At 46.4% G+C, this 10,741-nt stretch overlaps 1 protein-coding gene across 3 annotated transcripts in view; it reads right to left on the minus strand.

Moving 5' to 3' along the window:
• The window catches only part of PWWP2A (PWWP domain containing 2A), a 41,763-nt gene extending 35,366 nt beyond the window's left edge, over positions 1-6,397 (minus strand). The window contains exon 1 of one of the 3 annotated variants that reach the window (XM_054037391.1): positions 4,464-6,397. In XM_054037391.1, the coding sequence (XP_053893366.1) occupies positions 4,464-5,260 (797 nt within the window). In that variant the 5' untranslated portion in view covers positions 5,261-6,397. The remainder of the gene's footprint in view (positions 1-4,463) is intronic. The other 2 variants (XM_054037392.1, XM_054037390.1) reach the window with 2 other exon arrangements.
• Between the last annotated feature and the right edge of the window lie 4,344 nt (positions 6,398-10,741).

The following is a 10,741-nucleotide window of genomic DNA, read 5'->3' on the forward strand; positions in this document are numbered from 1 at the left end:
TCTTGAATTTCCCAAAAGACGTTTCAGAACTTCAGCTTAGGTACAAAAACTCTCTTTAATAAAAATATAAGAACCAGGTCCTGGGTCTGAAGAATGTTCAATTGGAATTATCTAGGGCAGTGTTTCCCAAACTTGGAACGCCACTTGTGTAGGGAAAGCCCCTGGCAGGCGGGCCGGTTTGTTTACCTGCCGCATCCGTAGGTCCGGCCGATCGCGGCTCCCACTGGCCACGGTTCGCTGCTCCAGGCCAATGGGAGCTGCTGGAAGAGGCGCAGGCTGAGGGATGTACTGGCCGCCCTTCCTGCAGCCCCCATTGGCCTGGAGCAGCGAACCGCGGCCAGTGGGAGCCGCGATCGGCCAGACCTGTGGACGCGACAGGTAAACAAACCGGCTCGGCCCGCCAGGGGCTTTCCCTAAACAAGCAGCGTCCCAAGTTTGGGAAACACTGATCTAGGGAATTGGACTGGGACCCAGAAGACCCAGGTTGAATTCCCAGATCAACTTCTGACCTCCTATGTGACCATGGGGAAGCTGCTAAATTTCTTTGTGCCTCAGATCCCCATTTGTAAAAGTGGGTATAATACATCCTTATCTCACAGGGATAGTGTGTGGATAAAATTCATTAGTGATTAGGGCACTTGCACTACAGTGATGAGGGCCATAAATACTTAAATAGGACATTATTTTTAAAGGGGGTACTCCAACAGAAAAAATGTTGATATTTGTCAATTAAAAATGTAATTGACAATGTTCCTTTATATATGCACCGTTGACCTCATTTAAAACTCTGCTGGAATAAATACAAAGGCTAGCATTTCATTTCAGCAGCAGAAACAGAAGTAGTAGAGGTTCAGAGAAAAACAACAAAATTGGTTGAAGGCATTTTGGCTGTGCTTACATCCCACAATATAGGAGTGACAGCACTAAAATTTAGAGGGGCAATAAACTTGCCTGCATGAAATGCATATATTTTTTTACACACACGTTAACCTTCAAAGTCATTGCCATACAATAATAAGGCAAACAGCAGTCTCATTTCCATTTGCTAGAATAAAAGCGCTATTAATTCTCTTTCTTCAGAGCATAAGGTGATTTCCCCCACCCATAGTTCACTGAGGGTAGGGTGAGTTAGAACCTATAACTGAAGATGTTGGTAACCATTTAAAAAACAAACAAAAAAGAGTGGACTAGGTTAGATTTTTTTATCCTTACCAAAAATTTACTTGACTTGCATAGGAACCGATCAGTTTAAGATTTCTAGAGGAAGCAGATTAGGAGGCAGTGGTCATGTCTGCACTGGAGAAGTTTAAAAAAATTTCCACAAATTCAGATGAACTGGTGGGAGCAAAGTTCCAATGGCCATATTCTTTTCTATATTAGGATTCCCACCATTTCAAGTGAACCCATGTTAGAACTTGTGGGGCTTTTGGTTTGGTTTTTCCCCAGTGTAATGATTCCTATAAAAAGTTGCAACATTCAATAAACAGAGACTCCCAGAAGAGAGTTACGGTTAGTCAAAACTTGTATATACCTCTACCTCGATAGAACGCTGTCCCCGGGAGTCAAAAAAATCTTACCGCATTATAGGTGAAACCGCGTTATATTAAACTTGCTTTGATCCACCGGAGTGCGCAGTCCCACCCCCGAAGCACTGCTTTACCACGTTATATCCGAATTCGTGTTATATCGGGTCGCGTTATATCGAGGTAGTGGTGTACTATTGATGTTTTTAAACAAGTCCTGCTACAGGAATCATACATCTCATAAAAAGACAAATGAAGAGACCATCATAGTTTTCTGATATTGACAGCACTATCCCAAGGCAGTAACAGGCCATCAAAGCATAACAATCTAGATAAGCTAATGCAGCAAAACAAAAATAGCACAGAAGTTGAGTTTATCTTAAAAAAATGTGTTTAACACTTAAGTGCTGAAATATTCTATAGTTAAAACGTGCCTAGTACATTTCTAAAGTTAAATCCCCAAAAGAAGAATAAAGTAGTAAGTTGAGTCCAGATCTCACTTGCCAGTTCACATACTGGTATCACTAGCAAAACATTGCAGAGCCTGTATGTAAGGAAGTCCAATTCTCACCCTAGGCCCCGCTCCCGAGCTTTGATTTAAAAAAGAGTCCAAACTTTATCTTCCACATCCACGTGAAGAGGGACCATCCATGAATTCCAGGATGCACATGGACAGAGGGACAGACACAGAAGATGCATCATTCCCTCATCAGCCCATAAGAAAAGGTAATACAACCCCCAGCTGTACTACCTTTTCCACAAAGCCCTGTGATGAGGAATGCTTCCCCCTACCTTTAACAAATGGTTTGGGGCAATCTTGGAAGCATGGATCCACTGAAGCCACACTACCAAGGAATCAAGGAGCCCCTCCTCATCCATGTGGAGCCATAGTGCTTCTATGCAGATGGCCTTGTGCCTCAAAGGGATATTGGAAATCCACATGTTGGAGGACTCTCAGTGGTGAGACAATTTTTGTACCCAGAAACCACAGGCATTTATATCTGAGAGAATACACTAGGTCAAATATAAGTGTTTAATAAGACGCAGGTAATTTTTGTTTGTTTTTTCAGGAGGGGAAAGAAATCAGGATTTTCCTTACTCATACATACAGGATCCAGAGTCATTTAATGGCAAGTGATTTGACACCCACATAGTGTAAGTGACTGAACAGAGTGAGAACCAGCAACTTTGAGGGTCTGGATTTCAGATCTACAAAAGAATAGAATTAAAAAATAAGTTACCTAGATGGGTAACTGAATGTGCCTGTCACTGGCTTGGGGCTTTTCAGTATTTCATGCTAAAAATGTACACAATTAAAGATCAGCCTCAAATCAATTTAATAAAATGTGAAAGTGTCTTTAGGCTTTTCAAACTATAGATGGTTAAATTCTGAGTTGTGGAATTAGCTTCCATGATTTTTAAGATGTTTCTAACATCTTAAATCATCTTCATTGAACTTAGAAAAGGCCATACTCCTCTCTAAACATCTGCCCCAAAAAACAAGCTGACCCCAAAGCAAAAATGCTCAAAGCCATTGGCCCCATTTCTAAAGGAAGCACTAAGAGCAGAGAGACTACAAAGGTAAATAATTCCTTAAAATTCATACAGGTTCTCTATGTCACAACCACTATCTTGGATTACTAGATAGTAAGAACATTTGCAAATTCCGTTTTCCAAGATTTATGTTTTTTACTTTTTGCATTTCAGTTAGAACAGATAATGAAAATAGCCTAGTCAATGTCACTTTGTTCTGTACTTGCTTAATGCTGAAGTATTAGACTACAAACACCGAAGAAAGGGGAGGGAGGGGAAGAGATATTTATATCCTTAAATACTTTCCTTAGAATTTTCTGAGCAGTTTTTACTCCCATCAAGTTGTGTAAGTTTCCCCAAAATGTTGGGCTTGAACTAACAAAACTCTCTCTTCAGGCCCAGATTTACTAGGTGGATATTGGTTCCTTGAAGAGAAAGCCCCTCCCCATACACAAGGAGAATCATACCAATAAACCCTTCAGGGCACCAAGAACCTTCAATTTGAAGATTGCTGTAATCCAAAAGGTGTCAGTGGGCTTTTAAAGGATAATATGATGTGACTTGGTCAATGCAAGCTGTAAGTTAGAGATGAGCACCCAAAACAGAACTCTGGATCTGAAGACCCCTATGATTTGGGGAGGCTCAGGCCAATGCTCTGCGTTCAAGCTCATGACTGTTACCAGGACGGTGGGATTAGGAAGGCCCAAGATGAATCCTAACTGAGTTAGAGGGAAATGACCATGTGCTCTTCCTGCCTCTCTCATATTTTCTAATTCCCACAAGGCAACAACTCTTATTTAAAACAGCAGCACAAAACGGGGGGTGGGAGGTTTGTTGGTCAGTGACCAGCTTTTATCCTATTTTTATTACTTAAAAGGAAAGGGCCTCTCCCTTACCTTTAACCCAGTAGTAGGCCAGAGGACCAGAGAGCGTGCGTGGCAGCGGGAGAGGCTACATCGCATCAGAACTGGCGATCGGAGAAGGTGCTTTTAGGCATTGTCTCAATGCAACGAGGCTGCGGGGGCACCGTTCCTACCCATCATGGCACGGCCTGGGGCTTAGCCTGCGATAGGGGCCGGGTTCTTTAGATAGGGAGTAATTAACACGGGGCAGTTTCTCCTCCCTCACACAACGGTATAGAGCTGAAGGGGTAAATCGGCTCCAAGCACCCCGCCTCCATCTCCAGGAAGGATGGAGGGCCAAGGACTACTTCTGCACAGAGCCCGAGTCCCCTACACTCCATCTCTCAACGGGGAGGGAAGGAGACGGCTGACGAAAAGGTGCGGAGCTCGGGCCCGCTCTCACCCTTTGCGGAAGTCCCTGAGGGCCTCGGGGTCAGGCCCGGGGATCCCCCCAAAGCGCTGATCTCCCCCGGCTGGGAGGAGCTGTTCTCCAGCGGGATCTCACCTTTTGGAGAGGTCCATGAGGACCCCGGAGAAGAGCTTCTCCCCCAGCCGAAACGACACCACCAGCGCGTCCTCGATGATGTGGTCCAGGGTGACCCGCACCTCCGAGCCAGGCAGCAGCGGAGCCTCCGCCTCCCCCCCGGCCGGGGCCACCGGGGAGCCGGCAGCCGGGGGCTCCGGCTTTACAGCGGCAGCATCAGCAGCATCCGGCTCCTCCTCCTCCGGCCGGCACGGCTCCTCCCCGGGCTCCGGCTCCACGGGGCCCCCAGCAGCCGGCGGGCAGGGCTGCGGCTCCTCCTCGGGAAGTTCAGGGTGCCCAGCAGGCTGCGGGCAGGGCTGCGGCGCGTCCTCGGGCTCCGGGCTGGGCGCTTCTCTAGGCTCGGACTGGGGCAAACCCAGCTCCGGTTCCTCCGGCTCCGTCCTCTCAGGTTCCGGCTCCTGGGTCCTAGCCGGGCTCCGGACGAGCTCCACGGGCGGCGGCGGCTCCTCGGCCTCCCCTGGAGCGGGCTTTCCCCCGTCGGCCTCGTCCCCATCAGGCACGGCCGACTCCACGGCCTCGCTGACAGCGGGGAGGGGATCTGCGCCGGCCTCGCTGCCCGGGATGGGCTCCATCTCGGGCTCGGCTTCGCCGGCTCCCCCGTCGCCTGGCACCGCTGCAGTCGCCGCCGCCTCCGCAGCCATGGCCGCCATTTTCTCTGCTGCTTCGCCGCCGCCTCCCTCCAGCAGCCGGATCGATAACCGCGGCCTTCTCCGCCCGCCTGGGAGGCAGAGCCCGCCCATTGCGCTCATCATTGACATCTCATTGGAGGCTAGGGCACGATTCTAAGCGCCTATTGGAGTTTGGGAAAGTCCATCAAGCCGAACGGAAACTTCTCATTGGCCATTAGAGACTTCATTCATTCAGGGGTCGGGAAGAGGAAGAAGGGGCTGAGTTTAATACCTCTAAAGATCAAAGGGGCCTACTCAGGAGGCAGTTGTGCCTTCCTATTGGCGCAGGGAAGACTCTCCTCCCCCTTCATCCCTCTGAGAGGCTGTTAATTGGTGCAGAGTTACATCCATCAAACTGAGATGGGGTGCCTGAGGCCTGGGGTTCAGTGTAAGGGGAGGTTCCTGTTTCAGTGGGGGGGGGCAAGGGCACAGAGGTGTGAGGTTAACTCACTTGCAATGAGAGGGTAGTATCCTCATATTCAAGACTATGAGCTTATTGGGACAGAGACTGTGTCTTCCTGTCCATACAGCACCTAGCACCTTGGTGTCCTGATTCTGACTCAGGTGTTGCTCCAGCACAAATAATATAATGATCTCACCATCTCTAGTTTCAAGACACCCACATTGGGGGAGTGAGCAGGACCCATTGCAAAAGGGACCAAAGATGGAGAGAATTGTGAAAAGAGAAGGAAAAAATATTAAAAGTCAATAAAGGGGGTGGCCAAATCAGAAAGAAAATTGTCTGGAAGAAAGAGGATTTTAAGGGGAAGAGGGGAGTGAACTATAACATTTTCTAAAAGGGATAAAATTAGACACTAAACGAGATTGAAGAAAAGACTCAGGGTATCAAAGGAGAAGTGGAGAATAGGGAGAGAAGGGAGAAAAAAGCAAATGACACTTGTATATTTTACAGTTTGGCTCATATGGTACTTTGAATCAACACTAGCCTTTTCTTCCCAAAACTATGAAAAATTTCCCAGTTTTGGTCATTCCTCCCCAGATTCAAACCCCTTGGGATGCTATAAATCGGCCACCATTATCTATTTTGGAAAGTTGACATGGATGTGGAAGAATGAAGTAGAGGAGATAGATGGACAGCCAAAGGGCAGAAGGAGAAGATCTGTGAAAGAAAGACAGAAAACAAGGGGAAGAGCTAGAGATGCTTAGCATGAATGTAATTTGTAGGCCTTACTCCCCACCAATGCAATTATAGGGAATAAACTATTGGCAGAGAGTGAAATTTGTGGAAGAGTAATGACCTGAATTTCTAATGTTTTGAGGGTTTTTTTAAATACATAGTTTTAATAATAAATCTATAGTTATCCTTTCTGAAGGATTCTAAAGAGGTTTATTGCATCACTGAAATGTAGCCACCTCTCTGTTGGAAGGCAGTAATCAGGCAGGCAACTAACATAAAGCAATGACGGTGAGGAAGTAGTGAAATTTTGGCAAAGGATACCGGAGCAAATCCCTCCGCAGTTTCAAAGCCTAGTTGTATACACTGCCTTTAATCTTTCCACACTGGGAAAATTGATGTCATGCAGTTATAGCAGTACAGTAATGCAAGTAATAATAATAATAATTTTTCTTATCAAACCTTATAAACCAGGGGTAGGCAACCTATGGCATGCGTGCCAAAGGCGGCACGCGAGCTGATTTTCAGTGGCACTCACACTGCCCAGGCCCTGGCCACTGGTCCGGGGGGCTCTGCATTTTAACTTAATTTTAAATGAAGCTTCTTAAACATTTTAAAGAAAAGCTTTATTTACTTTACATACAACAATAGTTTACATATTATAGACTTATAGAAAGAGACCTTCTAAAAACATTAAAATGTATTACTGGCACGCAAAACCTTAAATTAGAGTGAATAAATGAAGTCTCAGCACACCTCTTCTAAAAGGTTGTCGACCCTGTTATAAACCAAGAACTGGGTTTGAAGCCTCCCATCACAGCAGAAGGGGCTGGAGAGATCTGTATGTAAACAGAACCTGATCCTGCAAATGCCAAGCATAATGCATACTAGTACTACCACATACATAGTCCCATTGTAGTCCCAAGGACCAGGGGCCTGATTCACCAACCCAGTGCTATCCATCATGTGTAGTGACTTGCACAAATACAAGGAAGGTATAAAACACCATTCTGATTTGATAATGCTTTACGCTCACTTTGCACTGGTGTAACTGATTGTACAAGCTGCAGGGCAACAGTGAATTAGGTCCTAATGCTTGCAGCATCAGCCTCATATAGTTTGTAAAGGGCTTATGTGTACATACATTTCTAGAGACAGAAAATGCCTTAGAAATGTAGCTCCTGAGTTAAATGAAATTTTAAAATATAAAATAGTTGAATAGCTCGGTATTATACAATCTACCATGTTCTTGGGTAATCTACTGTTTGAAGGGATGTGTGGTTGGAATAGAATATGTGTTTGTGGGGAGGTTAGTACTACAGAGTAGCATATTGAATTGCAGTGTTTATTCTCCATCATCCCTGGATCTTTGTCAGTCTCTGTCAGAGAGAAACAGCAGATGGACTCATAGCTGTATGATTTGTGGCTAAAAACAAAACCAAGTCGATTTGGGGGTTTTCCAGAACTACCCAACATTAATATTAATGCCTAAGCTGTCTCTAAACATTTTGTTGGGTCATATTTTTAAAGGCCTGCATACTGTTTCCTGAGTCCATCATGCTTTGAAAGAGAGGCAACCATCTAGGAGCTCCCAGGGCTGCATATGTCTGTTGCCAGTATTCTACAAAATAATGAGATTTGTCTTGCTGCTGAGTTACTAATACCTTAACTTCAAAACCTGCACCTGTGCAATGATTTCAATTTCACATCAGAGGTAAGATCTCAGTTTTGCATTTCAGAATTGTTCTGTATACTCTGGTATGTGGACTGGGGACAAAATAACACTGGCCCCCAAAGGTTTTCAAAGGCTATGAATGATTCAGAAATATTTTTCATTTCAGAGGGATGCAGGAGGGGACAGTAAGGAGAATTAGGTCTCTGCTCTTCCTTCCTATTTTATTGCAAGTCTCCAGAAATGTGACAACAGATGAGAGACTCCTAGAAAACTGAGAATCCCTTCCCCAAAATCAGGAACTTACTATCTTACTCAACTAAGCAACAGTAGCAGGGCAAGCTATTACTCCCCAGTGAAAGCAGCACAAAAATAAGTTCCAGAAGCCTGTGATAGGAATTGTGAGAGATACCCAGGGAGTAGAGCAATGGCAAAGCTGTAAAACAGCACTTGTGCAGATGTGGCCAAAACTGTCATGGGTTTTATCTCAAAACTGCATGGTTAGTGTGGATACACTGTACCATTGGTGCTTAGAACAGAGATATCCCATCAGTTCAGTTACCCACAGTTCATTTCTATAGGGTAGCCATGGCCTAGTAGAGCAGAATGGCAGTAATTTCTAGCCTACAAAAAGTCACCAATCAGTACAAAGGGGCTACTCAGTCATTGAGCTAATGGGACATTGAGATCCAGTAGCTCAGCCCAGCAGGCTCTTTGTTATGTTAAATTCAGACTTCCAAAGGACAGGAGTAACATGGAAGAATTCCTCTTCCAGAACTGCAGTGTTGTTTTCTGAAATCACCCTGCTTTGCCAGAAGTGTTGCTTATGTCATACAGCAAACATTAAAATGCTAACATTGTCATCATTTATATCCAATAGAGTCTCCAGCAGTCCTGAGAATGAATGTAAAAGGATTTTTTACAGTTTCATTTACATTTCAAAAGCCCAGTGTCTGTGAAAAGATGTAAACAAATGTGTATGCCGCTCTAATGGCAGATGCAGAAATATGGTAGCATAGGCTATTCCTGTTTTCAAAAGTAGGTTATGCCAAAGGCTAGGTGGTTAGGAGAAGAGACTTACTTATTATGCAAAAACTTGCTTGTTTTACTGTTTTTGTCCCCTCAGGTGCTCCCTTGACCATTATCTCCCTGTTTCATCCTGCTCTTGCATCCTGTAATAAACCTAGCCTGTAAACTCTCTCAGGCTGGGATTGTCTTTTGTTCCCTGTGCCTAGCACAGTGGGGCCCTGTTCTGTTCTTGTTGACCCTAGGCATTACTATAATGCAAGTAGTAATGAGTGGCAAAAATGGAAGGAAGAGATTGATGAATCTGAGGGAGGGGAACCGGTTAGTTTTTGTGGGGAGAGGATAGAACTAGTGAATTTGGGAATCCCATTGCTGCAGATCCATCCTCTATGTCTTACACATTGCTGAGAGTCACAGTTCTGCATAACAGGAGGCATATTTGTGGCCCTGCACACTCAGGAGCGGCGCCAGGGTTTTTGCCGCCCTAGGCAGCAGCGCTCCTCCTCTGAGCATTCGGTGGCGGGGGTCCTTCCGCTCCACATCTTCGGGGCACTTCGGCGGCGGGTCCCGGAGCGAGTGAAGGACCCACCGCCGAATTTCTGCCGAAGACCCGGAGCGGAAGGACCCCCCGCCACCGAATTTCCGCCAAGGGCGGCAAAATGCCGCCCCCCAAATCCTGCCTCCCTAAGCGACCGCCTAGGGTCGCCTAGTGGAAGCACCGGCCCTGTGCACACTTGCATTACAGTGGCCACCACAGTGGATTTTCCAATTCCAAAATGACTTCCCGCTGACCACTAGCAATTTGGCCTTCCACAGTGCAATCACCATTTGCTCTCACTGCAATGGAAGGCAAGGGCGAGGCTTGCCACACAGATCCAGGAATGTGGCCATGTGCATCCAAAAGTTCTGCAGCCACTGCTTGTCATTTCAAGCCTGCATTACAATGCAATCCCACCAGTTAGTGCTCGTATCTCAGGCCCAGAAGCGACACTCCACCATCTGCAGGTGCTCTGTGAACGCAACCAGCAACCTTAAATTGGTTTGTGGTATGTCCCACAGCAATCAGTCCTCAAAGAAATTGTCATAGTCCCCGCTGATTTGTTTCTTCTTATGACTCTGCAGATTTGCTGGAGGATCGTGCTTGCAATGCTTATGACAATAATGTAGAGCTGTGCAGGCTTCATGTGTCTGTTATAGATGGTAGACAGTGAGGAGGACCGGGAGTTCATGGGATTTTTTAAAAAGGCATTAAAATCAGGGCCGGCTTTAGGCCAATTCCACCAATTCCCCCGAATCGGGCCCCGCGCCTAAGAGGGCCCCGCGCCCAGTGGCAGGGCTGCTGGGGTGGGGGCAAGTGGCCGAGAATCCCTTCCCTGGCTAGAGGCTCCTTTTTAATTTTTACTCACCCGGCAGCGCTCCGGGTCTTCGGCGACACTTCAGCGGCGGGTCCTTCACTCGCTCTGGGTCTTCGGCAGCACTTTGGCAGCAGGTCCTTCAGTGCCACCAAAGACCCGAAGCAAGTGAAGGACAAACCGCCGAAGACTACGAGTGCCGCCCGGTGAGTACAAGCCCCAGATGTTTTTTTACGTGTTTTTTCTTTTTTCAGTCATCCTTGCCGGGGCCCCGTCAAAACTGTTCGAATCGGGCCCCGCACTTCCTAAAGCCGGCTCTGATTAAAATTATGGAATATAGATAACACTGTGGGATGGAGACAGTTGCACTATGGGAAGTTGACCCT

This window comes from Malaclemys terrapin, chromosome 8 (assembly GCF_027887155.1).
Source record: "Malaclemys terrapin pileata isolate rMalTer1 chromosome 8, rMalTer1.hap1, whole genome shotgun sequence".
NCBI classification, from domain to species: Eukaryota; Metazoa; Chordata; order Testudines; family Emydidae; genus Malaclemys; species Malaclemys terrapin.